The sequence below is a fragment of the Wolffia australiana genome, chromosome 7 (assembly GCF_029677425.1).
Source record: "Wolffia australiana isolate 7733 chromosome 7, ASM2967742v1".
In the NCBI taxonomy this organism is placed as follows: domain Eukaryota; kingdom Viridiplantae; phylum Streptophyta; class Magnoliopsida; order Alismatales; family Araceae; genus Wolffia; species Wolffia australiana.
This window is the reverse complement of record NC_135841.1, coordinates 3,990,369-4,006,206: the sequence shown is the minus strand read 5'-3', so window position 1 is coordinate 4,006,206 and position 15,838 is coordinate 3,990,369. Positions and strand designations below refer to the sequence as shown.

Here is a 15,838-nt window from a genome sequence, read left to right as displayed (position 1 = left end):
CTTTATTTAATAATATGAATATTAATTAAATAAACTTGTTGAAGAACCAAAAAGTGGGGGAGAATTTATTTAAAAATTCGCGACATCTTCTTAAAAAATTGTTCACTTTTTGAAATATTAATTTCGGTCAAACATTAATTGTGGGCTTCGAGTATGCACTTTCATTTTCGTAAAATTCCATTATATTAATTTCGACATTTGACAATAATACGTCATAGGGACACCTAACATTTACAAGACGTAGCACCTGTGGGCGCACGCTATGGGATTTAGATATATGACGGCTGAGGCAACTTTATACCTCAAAAGAATTCAGAAATCTCCCATATGGGATTGTGATGGAATGGGAAAAAATATGCAGATATCGGTTACCGATACCTGGATATCGAAAACCAATATCCGGATTTCGAAAACCGATTTCCGGCATTCGGTATCCGTCGCGTCCCTCTACCTATGGTATCCGGTATCGATATCTGTCTGCCCCTCAGAGACGGATATCGTCCGATATTCGATATCCGATATCTGGCACCGTCCCATTTTTTCCCGGATATCGGATATCGGTTGTCCGATATCGGATATCGAACGGATATCGGTTGGGCGAACCCTATGTCCTACCACTAACTCTCTTCATTTCTTTCTCTCTCTATCTTCTTACTTAGACAAACACCTGCTCAAATTTAGCAGAAAAAGACATGATTCTAGGATAAGAAAGCACAGCTCGTTGTTATATTCGATGGTCCTAAAAAAATTATAAATATCCTAATGAGATATAAAAGACAGACAGAATAGATATGTGACGTCACCATTTGCAGATTATTCTTGAAAAAAAAAAGAATAAATATGTGACTCCTATCTCATGCAAATAAGTATACCTGAATAAAATTAATCACAATGTATGCAATATATTGAGTTGAGATGATCAAATGATTATACTCCCTATTTTCCATGAAATGGATATAATCTCTCTCCCTCTTTACCATCAACAGCTCACCTGCTTGAGAAAAGACGGCACAGAAAGAAAAACAGCGCCGCAGAAGCTGCCACTGCATAAGGAAGAAGTGTCCAAATCCCCTGGGGAGAAAAAAATAAAGATGAGTGGAATCATATACTCTAAAATGATTCAATAAGAAGAATATAATTCAAGTTATGTTGATTTACCACAACTGCCGCAACGCCTGCCAGGGCCACAGCAGGTCTTTCTCGCAGCAAAAATCCAACTCCCAACTAAAGATATGAAAAAAAAATGGATTTAACTTAAAAAAAAAAATAGGGAAGACCACTGAAGACGGTGGGTAACCCACAAATGGATTTAACTTCAGACTGGAAAAACGAATATTTTCACTGAACGTAATGGTAAAATTGAATATAAATGCATCGTTATTTCATACGATGTAAATTGATATCTTCTCAGAGCCTGAAAAATACATGAAATTCTAGAACTTTCATAACTTTCATAAATCCCAAGGTGTCTTAGTTTGTTAGACTACAAGTACCAACAAGGCAAAACTACTGTCTCTTGTTTATTCTTTTTTATTCTTTTATGGGTCGGTAGATATGTCCTTAAGTGGATCAGACTTAAAGAAGCCATTTGACGAATCTCTTAATTTTTTTCGAAATGGCCCCATCTCATTAACTTTTTTTTTTGAACTATACCATCTCATTAACTTTGTAACCAGTGTAAAACCAAAGATCTTTGGTTTTAACTTTGTAACCGGTGTAAAACCAAAGATCTAAAGATATTGAACCCATGAACTTTGTAACCGGTGTAAAACCGAAGATCTACAGATATTATAATAAATTATCATAATATCGAGGAACCTTTCTCTAGAAAGTAGGGTAGCGACATTGACGTCGTTGAATAGAAGAGACAAGTAAAACATAGGTTATTCTCCACTGATGGGGAAAATGACAAGAGACCGGGAATATGTTGCTCTTCTGTTTCTAGAATAAAGGAAATAATCGAAAAAAATTGTTTTCAACTGACAGGGAAATGGTCAGAGAGATGTTCTTCAGTTTAGAGAATTCGGGCGATAAGGAATCTTAAGTAATGACACATGTCCATTTCCAACAGATGTCTAAATGATTCGTTTCAATGTGTTCTTTGGACCTTGAAGTCCTAAAGCAGAGTATCTTCTTCCATGTCTCATTCTAATTTACTTTAAGGTCAGTCCGTTAATATTTTATTCATATTAATAAAGTGATGAATCATAAGTCATCAGAAAATTTACCTGAACAGGGAGAGTAACAAGGGCACCACAACAGACACCAGCAAAAAAACAATCCGCAGGTATGCCCTGCAACAAAAGTAGCTGGTATTAAACTTTGACGTGTATATATACGTAAACATATATACATAACGATAAATTTCTAGAGAATTGCTTAAAAAATTCAGGGAAAAAACAAAGAAGCCTTAGCCACATCAAAGCCCAATTTTTAAGAGATTTTCTCCTCTCCTCCAACTAATACATCATCGTCCCAGAAATAGAAATAGTAGAATTTAGGAATATATGGGACTTCACAGAGTTTGTGATAAACACCCATCATTATATAGGCGACAAAAGAACAATAATTTGTGACCACACTATCGATCCATCACTTGTGGAGAACTCCAAATAGAGTCAGACTGGAGAGCGAGATGGAAGAGAAACGAGAGAGATGAGAGAGAAGAGAGAGATAGAGAGAGGGAGAGACGAAGAATAGCGGTAGGGAGAGAAGAGAGCAGGGCGGTGGGAGTAACTCTGCAGCCTTCAGAGGATTTTTATTTTTTTATTCTTTATCCCTTGGAGTTCTCCATGATGATGAAAATCAAACCCAATTGAAACCCGAGTTCATTACCCTAAAATAGCGATAGGAACCCTTTAATTAAGAGAAATAAATTATTAACCTACGTCCAACAACTTTAATTAAGGGAGAGAAAATCAGGATCTAGGTTCGTGGTTATTTTTCTGCTTCATGAAATCCTCCTGGAGTATTCATCTGAATTTATCCCTATCTCAAGAACAATGATCTCTATCACAAACTAAGTAATTTTTGTTTCTCAATGGAACTGTACATGACCACTCTTGTTGATTGATACGCAACGCTTCCTCTCCAAAATTACCTAAGAAGAAAAAGAAAGTGTTACGATCCCTATGGAGATCTAACAAAATCAAGAAATGGGACGAGGGATTGAGAGGAGAATGGGAGAGGTGGAAAAGGTAAGAGAGAAGAAGAGAGAGCAATAGGTGAACAAACTCTTGAGAATCTCCGAATCAGAAGTTCGTGCCCTCACGAAAACCGGATACAGCTACTCGTCCCAAGAAACCACAAGGTGATCATTCATCAAAAGTTCCTCTAATGAACTTACAAGGGGGTATTTATAGCCCTACAATTTCAAGAATTGGTTATCTCATCAGGACTCAATAAGAAGACCACGTACTGACCAGACATGGTTGTTCTGTTCTGTTCGTTTAAAATGAACACAAAATTCGCACAAAAGAACTGCACAGGGCCTTGTTCTTTGTTCTGTTCTTTTTTTTTCAAAAACGAGCAAAATTTGCACATTCGCACAAATTCGCACAAAACTAGAACAAAATTTGCACAAAGTGAACAAAAGAACTGCGCACGGGTCAGTGCGATGTTCTATTCGAATTTGGTTTTGTTATGTTCGGAAAACAGAACAGAACGAACAATTCGCACAAATTCGCACAAAAAGAACAGAACTACCATGTCTAGTACTGACTAATGCAGCATGTGTGAGAAGATATAAATAAGGAGAACCAGGAAGAAGCAGGGCATTGGATCATTTTCAAGATTTGGTTGCAAGAAGCAACCAGAGGGTGTGGTGCAGGATCAGGCCTGTGATTTGGAAAGGGGGAAGCTCGACTAGATATCTCCATTATCCATCCTATGTTCTCATCTCCAATTCTACCATATTCTTTCTATCCCTCAACATTTGTTCACGATACTCTCCACAAATCTCAGTTTGAACATTTAACAGGTTTTGGAAACTCCGCTGGTTTAAACTATTGTATGTGGATCACGTTTGTAAGTGGTCCATGTGAGAGTATATCATGTGACTTATTCTCAGAATAAGTCATGTAAGTGAGTAGGGTCCGCAGACTGTTTTTATTGGCTGGTATTTAACAAGACTGTATGACTGAAAAATTATCTTTTTGCCTCTTCAAACCCTAGTCGCTAGAGTTCTTCCTGCAGTGAACCAGAGAGGAGCATCCAATGGAGATGGAAGGAGCATTCAACAAAGTTTATTCGCACCAATTGTGATTCAGCTGCGACAGATTGAGGTCGATACATAGTATAAGGATGAATTTAAAGCGCCAATTTATTTTAAATTAAAGAAAAAAAGGTTATTAGACGTACGACAGTACAGAAACATTCATATTCTTCGCAAGTTATTCAAATGACTCCACCATGGATTTTGAAAAATGAATAAATCCATCTAACAACAAATATGAGGGATGTTTTTTTCTTGAAGATGGGGGATGTAAATGAGGTGAAACACATTTCGTCATCGAATCAGCACATTAATCCCATGAAGTGTAAAATAAAAAGTTCATTCGTGCAGGTCGTTGTATGGAAGATGTTCTGACATTGCTTTTGTGCTATCCATCCATGCAATGACGCACAGGATACATGATACAGCGCGAATCAAATCATCGATGTTCGAATATTTAGGTTTCAAATAATAATTCAGATTGGAGAAGTCTGCAGATGATGGAAGGGATCAAAGTGAACCAAACGAGGCAAACACATTCTATGATACTTGAGTTTCCAAACTTCAAGTAACTTTATAGCGTGTCTCCCGTTATGGAACCAATTAGTTTTCTGAGACGTGACCTCAACTCGGAAGAAATTATTAACAGAGGCCAACCTAATCCTTACGCGCTAAAAAATTCCAATGCCCAAAATTAAAACAACTTCTTAGGCTAGGGTTTGTAGAATGTAATGCCTTATTAATCATAATGGAAGGGGCAGTAGAGGACGACCCAATATCATGTACATTAGTGACACAGTAAACGTCCATGTCTAAAACAACTCACTAAACTAATAGTGAAAATATTAAGAGGAAATAGAGCCCTTACCAAAGCACCTGCCAGAAAGGAGGTAGGATTTCGGGCTCCAACAGAAAATCGTTCCACTGAAACATATGTAAAGTACTCAAGGACAATAAAAAGGATTCATAACTGAAAACACTTTAACAATTATTATGCATGAATGGGAAGAACGAAATGTAGTCTGCAAATCGCAAATCGCAATGTAAATGAAATGGCTCGAACCTAAAAGGTTTATCCTCTGTTTATGTAAGCATATGTATGCTTTATAGCGAGCTTGTCCCTCTTATATGCTCATGCAGTTGATTTTGGCAGCCACAAAAAAATAAGGTTCCAACACGCAAATGTTTTCCCAATTGATTTCCATGGACAATGAAAGGGGATTCTTAACTAAAACATATGAAAAATTATTGTGCATGAACGGGTAAAAAGAAACATGGGACACAAATTGCAACGGTTAAGAAAATGCCTTGCCGATAAAGGTCTATACTTTGCATAATGTAGCATATATTTGCTAAATAGCGAGTCGGATTCTCTTATATGCTCATGCAGTTGATTATGACAGTCACAAAAAATGGCAGGTTCTAACATGCAATGTTCCCAAACTGATTTCCAAATGGAAATCATCAAGATTGTGCAAATGATTGCTCGTCCTAAATTTTCACACAAAGAAGTTGCTTAATGGTGATTTTTCTCTTAAAACTCGTTGAATTCATACCATTTCGAAAAGCAATTAAAAAAACGATTTTAGAAGGATGTTCTATCATGTAATTGGTCCTTTGTGAAATTAACTTTGGTAAATTCTGCACTTGCATTTCTCTTGGAGACTACAAATCTCTTTTCCTCCACACTAGGTTTTTGCCAGCCAGTAGTGTCCGTCTTTCAAGCTCTCTTCATATATCCTCACTTCTACAAATTACCGTTCTTCATCCATAGAAAAGAGATTATTGTGTATTGGGACAGTTCGTACATCTCAAACCCATACTACAAGCGGATAGATAAGATGCAAATATCTGAAAATCTAGAAAGTTCTAGAAGTATCAAGGAATATAGAAGCTTCTTCCATAACCTATAACCACGTGCATCTTGCATTGTAATGAGCAATTATGTTGGATGCTTAGCAATTAACAAGCCAAACTTGTAATCTGATAGAGGTATTTCGTCAATCTTCTTCTGCGACAATGAAGAATCACGATAACCACTGGTGAAGAGTTCAGAACAAATCACAATCTGAGAATGTGAGAATCGAATAGAGAATTATCCAAGAAAAAGAATGTCTGGTAGAAGCCTGATGTGGATTCTCCTCTTTTTTTCTGGTCGCGGAGTTGCGACGTGCCCAGCCTCAGCTACTCTCTGCTTTCCCGATGGGGAAACTGATTCTTGAATTATTGATGTAGCCCAGAAGCCCATTTCTTCAGACCCATAAGCAAGTGGTGGCCCAAGATGGAGGTTCTTTTAGAAGCCAACAAGATCGGCAGAAAAGTGCCTAGAGAGCCACAGATTCCTCAACAGATCCTTCCTCTACCAGAATCCTCTGACAGCTTCTTCTGTCAGAATTTTCAGAATATCTCTGCTACACCTTTTCAGGCATGCTCATCTGCTGTAGTGTCTAGTATGAATCTTTTTGAGCTCCACAATATCTTCTGTCAGACTTTTAAAAAAGAAACAATATCTTCTGACAAATTCTACAGGGCCCGGAATCTGCATAATATCTCTGGTGAGGCCTGTCAGGCGTCTGAACTTTTTTCCCAATGTTTTTTTTTGAAATATACCCAATGTTTTTTTAATATAATTATCTTGTCATTGTCAGTTTTCCCAATGTTTTAAGTCGTCTTTTCAAGGGTACTGTCATTATGGACGTTCCTGAACCTTTAGTGGCCTATAGAAGGCCTCACTGTAACCTTGAAGGATCATTATATAATTATTCTGCTTCTTTTTTTAAGAAAACTGTTTCTCCCCTTGTTATAGAGTGTTTCTCCTAGTTATAGAGTGCTACAGTGCTTGTAGAGTCGAGCACAACCTCCTTATGTACCCAAGGTTTGAATAGGTTCGTTCTGGGGATTCAGGACTTGGCTGCTTCAAGTAATGTAAGGCTTGTGGTTTCAACTTGTGTTTCTATGTCATTCCTGCTCTAAGGCTGTGTCACTTTTGTGCGCACATGCTGCAGCCAGCCTGTCACAATAGGTTCTAGAAAAGAACATATCATAATGTAAGGTGGCGGAGGGATGTTATGTATTTATTTCCTTTGGTTTCAGGTTTCCATAACCTGCATTTCTCCTATCTCTCTCCACTTAATCAAAATTGAATGCAGGATACCAATATACATGTTCAAGGCACGTTTGTATTCACCATTGGTTTCATTTTATTCGTAACAGCTCATCAGTTTTTGGATGGTTTTTGCTGTCTTAATGAACATGTTCTGAAGTAGTTCAAGGAGTATTGACAGAATATATGTTACATATTTCCTACAAAACGGCAGATGAGGTGTATTATCACTGGTAAAGAATATATCGGATGAGATCATACATATTATTAACCTCAGGTTGATCACTGATTTCGGGTGATCTTCTCTCGTTGTCTTCAAAAACAAATTATCACTGGTAAAGAAAAAACAGCATATCAAACTTACCCAAGCCAATCATATTCCCATGCTTCTGAACAACTTTCGTGATGCTTAAAATTTTGTCTTCGCTTATGCCTAACTATAACGCCAAAAAAACAAAATAATAGTGACTCCACAAAAATATAAGACGGGTATTGGAAGCAAAAATGTATGATAAAGAGGGAGAAAACCTTGGAGCAAATGTCAACAGATGTTTTGGTTTGTCGAAAAAGTCGTCCAAGGTAAAACGGTATCATGTCACTAATACAGACGCCCCTGGACGCAAGAATAATAATCAGATTTGAGTCAAGAGGATTATAAATAACTCTCTATTCGATTATAAATAAATGTACAACATAATAATTTATCAGATTGGCAGATATAGTCGAAGGCTCTTCCATTAATGTAAAACTCACGCTACTACATGTAAAAAGAGTCGCCATCAGGTTAGATCGCAACTTATCGTGACTGATGGAGAGATGGTTACTGCCCAGAGATTTGTTGAAGTAAGAAAAATGTATACATTCCTCTTCACAATGATTCTTCAACCTTCAAAGATGAGCTCTGTCTTCTCAATTTTTTATCTTAAACAAATCCAGAATTAGTATCACGGCCTCGTAATGATACTGCTAAGCACTTACTGATAGACAAAACTAGCCCATGCCGCTCACTAATAAGTTTGAAGATTACAAGATAAGAATTTTATGTTGAACGATTCATCAAATAAAAACGCTCAGAATCTTATGTTTCCAAAGTACATTATGCCGCAACAGATAGCATGACTCTTCCCTTAAGCCAATGATTCCGGAAAGGGTACAAACTCTTACAAAAATATGCCCAAACACAACGACGGTTAGAATATCATGCTACTACTTCCATTATGACTGCCTACCGCAGTGCTAAAATCTATAGCTGCTAAAAAGGGCACTACTCCCAGGCAACTCCTTTGGGTAGGGTGTTGAGCTACAACGTTCCCTCCCAACAAATGCCACAGCCTACGCACAGTTACGTCCCCTTGGACATGGCCCAACACAGCGTGTTAGCCGTGGGATTCGAACCAAGAGATAGATCAGGGAAACAAGAGAAGCCAGTCACCCTTCAAGACAGAAAGAGATACAACAAGCAACATGAAAGATATTCTAGAAGCGTGTGTCGAGGATGGAAGACCAACATTCGGTTCAGAAAAAACATCCGGAGGGATCCCGTCAACTAGAGAATGGAGAGGAGAGAAAAGAGGAAATGAAAGTTTTACACTGGCTGTAAAGCCCTCAGTATTTATACAGAAGTACAAGTGTGGAAAAATGGTAAATACAGGGTAATAGGATGAAAAAGGGTAAAGTAAATACAGGGTAAATACGTCAGACAACAGGGCTCGCAGTCTATGGTCTCATCTTCCTTTTTATAGGGAAGCTGAGAACCCTAAAGTCAATACAAAAAGTTGCATGAGTTGTTACAATCTCACATCCAACACTAATGAACAAAAAATGGGATGAATAAAAGAGACTTGGAAAAAAGAGACCCAAAATAGTTACCAGTATACCCATAAAATTGTAGAAATAATGTACGGAGCGTTTCTTGAAAAGGAGAGGGTAAACATTCTCCATGTGCCATCAAAAGTAAGTGTTCGGGCTAAAGATATTCCGACCTGTAGAATTTTAAGGAAAAATGTGACAAAGAAGGAAGAAAAATATGACTGTCATAACATTTTAACCTTAAGATATGGCAAAAGGCATGATAAGGTAATACAGTAAGGTACCGGTTCAAAGGACAGACCCAGACATTTAATGCTTCCTCACTGATGAAAAGTCCAAATCCAGCCGCCATAAGCAACCAGAAATAGATCCATCTACAAGTCATTAACGCCCATAATGAGGAAAAATACGTAGGGCATGAATATCATCAGATGAATGGGTGAGAAAAACAAAATAATGAAAACCAGCCTCTAGCCAGAACAAGACAGGCAAGAGAAAAATAAAGAAAGATTAATAGAACGTACAAGAATACATGGTTATAAATGGTTAAACGCTATACGGATGAAAATACAACGAACGAACCTTACAAAAATGGTAAAATATCTATGAGGTATAAAGTTTATTTTCTCTTTCTAAAAAAAGGGCTTAAATCCGTTACACTAATCCCTGTGAAAGTACAGAGAATGCACCTAGCGTAAAACTTGAAACCCTAGCTTATCTATGAGAAAGTACAGTAAGAAACCACACTCGAGAACTGGAGAGTGTCAAGAGTTCTGAAGCTAAGTTATAAAAACAGTCTTTGAACATGCACCGAGAAATATTTAACAAAATATTTATATGTTTCTTCAATAGTTTGAAATTGCAGACTTCATGGGTCCCAGAGAACCAAAATCTGGTCTTGGTCCAGTAAAAACGAAATCTTACGGCAAGCATAGCCTGAATATGGACATGGCTCTGATACACCAAAAAACCGAATTTCGGACATGTTCTGTCCAACAAGCAACCCACAGCAAATGCAAGATCGTACATTAATCATGGACTTGTGCCCATATTTAGATGCTCGCTTGATTCCATCACAATGTTTTAGAAAAAAAAAATTAAAATACTAAACAATGTTATCATCTCGGGTAGATGGATACTGAAATACTAAACACATGGCAGCAGAAGGCACATCGGATGTTGAATGACAATTGAAATAGAGAGAAAGCAACGCAGCTGCGCCAAAAGAGCAACTGAAAATGCTAGGCCTTGAAAACAGTCTTTCTCGGATTCAACTAGATGGGTTCTCAGACTACCAAAGCGTCTACTTCAACCCTTGATTTACAAGGGCTATGCCAGAATCCATAAAGAATAATACACTCTCTTACAGTAAAGGACAGCCAGAGAAAAGCAATGTTCTTCAGAGAAGTGCACTGAAATGTAGTCCTCTGGATAAAATTCATGTCTTTATTCTTCAAAAAAAAATTTCGTGTATTTATAAAGGATACAAGAGCAAAGAAATATGGGACTAAATAAGATTGTGCCTCAAACGCATAGGAAAATGTTTACAGATCTGATAGCAGATAATGTTGTTAGTCAGATCAGAAGATTTGACAGATCTGATGAGAAATATTTATCACAAGCAGTCCCGTGGAACTATGATATGGCCTGCCGGGATAATATTATGCCATAATAAAATGGGCCAATAGGGATTTACTGATCAAGACTAGCAACCACAAAACGGACCCAATAACCAAAAAATGCCTTTGTTCACACCAGTTGATTGTTTAATCAAAGTTTCATAAACAATTATAAAAGAAAGTTTTTTTTTAATGAAACAATTATAAAAGAAAGTATATGATATATGAAAGAAAATACAAAATGACGAAGACCGTTTAAAATTTTAAGGTACATACCCGGGTGTATATTCTGGAAGGACAACTTGGCATCCAAATATTGACAAAGTATAACCGACAGGAGACTGAGGAGAAACCAAAGGCGACGAAGCATCCAAAGGAAACGGAAATTTCCAAGAAGACCCAACAGTTGGCCCCTTAAAGTACATTGACAACACCGTTAGGGTGGCAGCAATACCCAAAGCAATTGCCAGTTTGGCAAGAACTGAATTCCCTTGGCTATTCGATCGAAGTTCTCCATCATCAAATATATCATTGCCGCGGATTCCGTCACCATCATTTGATGGGGATATTCTCGAAGATGAGGCTTTAAAGTTGTCCATATGATAAAGAGTGGACTTCTTCCTGCCAGTTAAAAATGATCCACATGAAGGATATGAAAATCCATTGTGCCAAAACACATGGCAGAAAAAGTAATTGAATATTCTGGAAAAACAATCTAGTCTGTAACATTGATAGACAAGCTCAGAATATGTCTTTATTATTATAATGCTATGACTGTGTCACTCAGATATATTTCAGCCAATTTTTTTAAGAAAACTACTCAAACGTTGGCACAATAATGAATGGAAAATATTAAGTAAATGAATGATAAAGGAACAAGATGCAATTCACTTCCATAAACAGTAGAATATCACCATCCTGAAAATAGAATAAAATAAAGATCATGAACGAGCCTTTCAATCGGCCTCAAGCGCTATCACCGTTCTCTAAAACAGAAAGGCCAACACTATCTGTTAGATGACAGGGTGGTAATGACCAAGCAGCCTTCAGCAAATCTGTAATCACCTATCTGCCTATTTAAGGCCGATAGAATCTATTGAGACATTCATACGATGACGTATCTGATGCTTTAGGGAGGGAGGGGAAGACCTTCTCCCACGTCTCTTCTCCGATTTCTCAGAAGTTGGCACTCTTTGTGTTAAGAAATATCTCTGACGCAAGAATCAAGTTCATACGACAACATATCTGTCCGACGACCAGCAATGAACTATCCATAAATATGATGAGACTTTCATCAAAGGATTCCCAAATATTCTTTTGGAGAAAATCGAGGGATTCCCAAAGAACAAAGTATTGACTATTGCAATATCATCCACAGTTCTCAGTCATTCACTACATTGCCAAGCTTCTCATGTTTGGCCCAGGATGGCAGCAGCACGAGCGCACAAAGGGCCCTGATATGTAATCATGTAAAAAAGAGCTGAGGGGGAGCACTGGGGCTACCGAAGAATTCAAGAAACTTGTTCCCTCTTTGGGAAAGGTCGAGAGAATTTGAGACTGGGCGTGGACAATTCCACGGCCATAGAAGTGGAGAGTCCTCACAAGGTTACTCCAAGATCCTCTGTTCTTGCATAATTCTTTCCTGTGAACTTTTTATTTCCTACATTGCGATTTATTCACAACACTAGTCGTGTCAAGTTTCATGCCTCTTCGTCCAGAACTACAGTGATTCTAACCTCCACAATACATGAACGCTTGGTTACACTTATCGCCATCTTGCCAAAATTGAGCTCTGATGTGAATCCAAAAGAGAACTGCGCGAATCAACAAACACATCGCAAAACTTCGACTGCCACTATATATAAGAGAACCAAAGACAAAACAGCATCAAATCCAGAGAATAGAGAGATTCCCGCCATAAAGATGCCAAAATACGTCTAACGAAAAAATAATCATATTCAAACATGGAGAAAAATCAGATTTCCGCCACTCCTACTCCGGACAAGAATGAAAAATCTGCTGGAGAAACAACAACTCGAGACGGCGATTACCGCGACGCGATTAAACGCTCCATTACACTCGGAAAAGATTTCCGCCACGACGAGGCACACGGCGGAGGAGATTCACGCCGGAAAGCACTCAGGCGTGGAATTCGTACCGCGGTCAAAGGACGAACGGATGAAAAAATATGTCTAACGAAAAAATAATCAGATTCACTAGCAGTATAGAGAGGCAAAAACCTTTAAACATGTATCAGTATATCCCCCGAAGGCTGATACTCTAGTCTACATTAGGATAAATTGAACGATCAAGCAGAAATTTGATGCAGCGTGCATCAAAAGGAATAAGATGCCGATCGCATCCACAGAACTATAAATTTTTGCTACGAGGATGCTACATCATCAGAAGTCTTTAATGCTAAATCTAAAATATGCATAACAATAAAACAACCAGATTCAATCAGATTTCCGCCACTCCTACTCCGGACAAGAATGAAAAATCTTCAGGAGAAACAACAACTCGAGACGGCGATTACCGCGACGCGATCAAACGCTCCATTCCGCACGGCAAAGATTTCCGCCACGGCGAGGCACGCGGCGGAGGAATTCTTGCGGCGGTCGAAGGACGAACGGAGAGCGTCGCCGCGGTCGGCAGTGGCCACGACGCCATTTTTCTCTCTTTTCGCCGAGCTCTCTCCCGCCAACTGCCTGAAAGCTTCGGACTAGCATTTTATAGATGAAAATATTTGGTGGGCCCCACCCTCAGTGGCTTGTGATCCGTTTCAAACTGCACGTAGTGCATCAGTTTACCGCTTACGGCCACGATTTTCCAGGATATTCGGATCTCTAGGCGGATAATATTCGGATCCACTACTCTGCTGAATCACACGTAATAATATTATAAAATGACTTTGGGGACGCTGAATTTCTTTTAAGATTTTTTTATGAGTTTTTTCAAGGATTTTCTCTTAATTTTGCTATTAGAGAAAGAGGCATTGTGTCGTGCTTACCTTCCCAAATTTAATGCATTTGCCCAATCTGAATCACACGTAATAATATTATAAAATGACTTTTGGGACACTGAATTTTTATGAGGTTTTTCAAGGATTTTCTCTTAATTTTGCTACAAGAGAAAGAGGCGTTGTGGCATGCTTGCCTTCCCAAATTTAATGCATTTGCCCAATCTGAATCACACGTAATAATATTATAAAATGACTTTTGGGACACTGAATTTCTTTTAAGATTTTTTTATGTGGTTTTTCATGCATTTTCTCTTAATTTTGCTGTAAGAGAAAGAGGCATTGTGGCATGCTTGCCTTCCCAAATTTAATGCATTAGCTCAATCTGAATCACACGTGTGATATTATAAAATGACTTTTGGGACACTAAATTTCTTTTAAGATTTTTTTATGAGGTTTTTCAACGATTTTCTCTTAATTTTGCTACAAGAGAAAGAGGCGTTGTGGCATGCTTGCTCTCCCAAATTTAATGCATTAGCCAAATCTGAATCACACGTAATAATATTATAAAATGACTTTTGAGACGCTGAGTTTTTTAAAGATTTTTTTATGAGGTTTCTCAAGGATTTTCTCTTAATTTTGCTACAAGCGAAAGAGGCATTGTGGCATGCTTGCTTTCCCAAATTTAATGCATTAGCCCAATCTGAATCACACGTAATAATACTATAAAATGACTTTTGAGACGCTGAGTTTTTTAAATATTTTTTTATGAGGTTTTTCAAGGATTTTCTCTTAATTTTGCTATAAGAGAAAGGCATTGTGGCATGCAGCATCTTGCCTTCCCAAATTTAATGCGTCAGTCCTATCTGTTTTAAGATGTTCTTGAAGCTGATAAATTAAAGTATACGTGAAAATTAGAAGAACCTCTCTCTTCGAGATATATCTTGTATCCTGTAATTTTGTTTTTACAATTTTTTTGATGAGGTTTTTCAAGGTTTTCGCATTTTTTTATTACAAGAGAAAGAGGCATCATGGCACATATTATCTTGCCTTCCCGGATTGAAACTGATCGGTTAAAATATAAGTGAACTTTTGGGAGAATCTCTCTTGGTAAATATATTGTATCCAGAATTGTTATCTTTTCTTAATTTCAGTCGGGTTTTTCAAGGATTTTCTCATAATGTTGTAATCAGAAAGAGGCAGTATCTTGCCTTCCCAAATGTAATGCATCAGTCCTATCTGTCTTAAGATTTTCTTCGAGTTGACTGATAAAGCTATGTCTAACCTTTTTGAATAATCTCTCTATTGGAGATTCATGTGTTGCACATACTTCAATTGAGCCATGAATAGATCTGAATATTTTTCTAAGACGAGTGAACTTGTGCAGTTATTATTTGATAATCATTGAAAAAATAGCTTAATCATGATTATTCTTTGCAGGGAAAAATTAAAGATTGGGTAAATTTAACAATGAAAATGGAAAAGCAAGTGGAGATCACAAACCTTGAAAAATAGACTAAATATAACTGACATGCATTAGTAAATTGAGTATTTTCATTCGCCTTGCATATTGTTTTCATAAATGTGGTGAGTTCAATATTAAGAGAAGTGAAAGCTTCATTCACACTTGGGAGATGTGGCCAAAAATTGAAATCAAGAAGACCAAAAATTGAAATATAATTGAAGATATGTGGCACAAAACCATTCATTTAATTATTCTCACAATCAACTGATAGCATGTAAACATGACATTTTGACACTTTTATATTTTTTTCATTGGTAGGATTTGTATTATTTGGGCTCTATTTTTTATCCAGCTTTGTTTTGTTAGATTAAACCGAAATGAATATTTAATCTATAAAAGTAATATGACCTTTTAATTTTATTTTTTTGTGGTAAACTAAGCCGATTCATTGTTTATCTTTTTTCTTGAATTTTCAATAAAAATATTATTTTAATTGGGCAAAATATCCTTAAATGTAATAAAATATGGAAAAAGAGATAAAAATAAACATACATAGTAAGTTTTGACCTTGTTTTCTTGCCATTATGTCTCTGTCTATTTAGCAAACTTGTGAGTTGATGTTTTATGAATATAGATTTTTTGAAAAAAAATATTGAATACTACTAAGAAC

General features: G+C 37.2%; 1 protein-coding gene across 1 annotated transcript; it reads right to left on the bottom strand.

The window, feature by feature from the left end:
- Nucleotides 1-857: 857 nt before the first annotated feature.
- LOC144705908 (uncharacterized) lies at nucleotides 858-13,460 on the bottom strand. The gene is made up of 10 exons (XM_078578774.1): nucleotides 13,281-13,460; nucleotides 11,021-11,365; nucleotides 9,427-9,499; nucleotides 9,186-9,298; nucleotides 7,845-7,929; nucleotides 7,681-7,753; nucleotides 5,082-5,137; nucleotides 2,229-2,294; nucleotides 1,159-1,224; nucleotides 858-1,071 (listed from the first exon to the last, which is right to left on the bottom strand). Exons 1-10 carry the CDS (start codon nucleotides 13,412-13,414, stop codon nucleotides 988-990), a joined length of 1,095 nt encoding a protein of 364 aa, XP_078434900.1. The 5' UTR covers nucleotides 13,415-13,460; the 3' UTR covers nucleotides 858-987.
- Nucleotides 13,461-15,838: the final 2,378 nt, after the last annotated feature.

Coding starts and splice junctions, on each gene's coding strand:
- LOC144705908 (XM_078578774.1), bottom strand. CDS start 13,414: ATGGCGTCGTGGCCACTGCCGACCGCGGCGACGCTCTCCGTTCGTCCT. Junction 11,366..13,280: donor GAGCGTTTGATCGCGTCGCG/GTAATCGCCGTC, acceptor TTTAACTGGCAG/GAAGAAGTCCACTCTTTATC. Junction 5,138..7,680: donor TGGGAATATGATTGGCTTGG/GTAAGTTTGATA, acceptor CATATGTTTCAG/TGGAACGATTTTCTGTTGGA.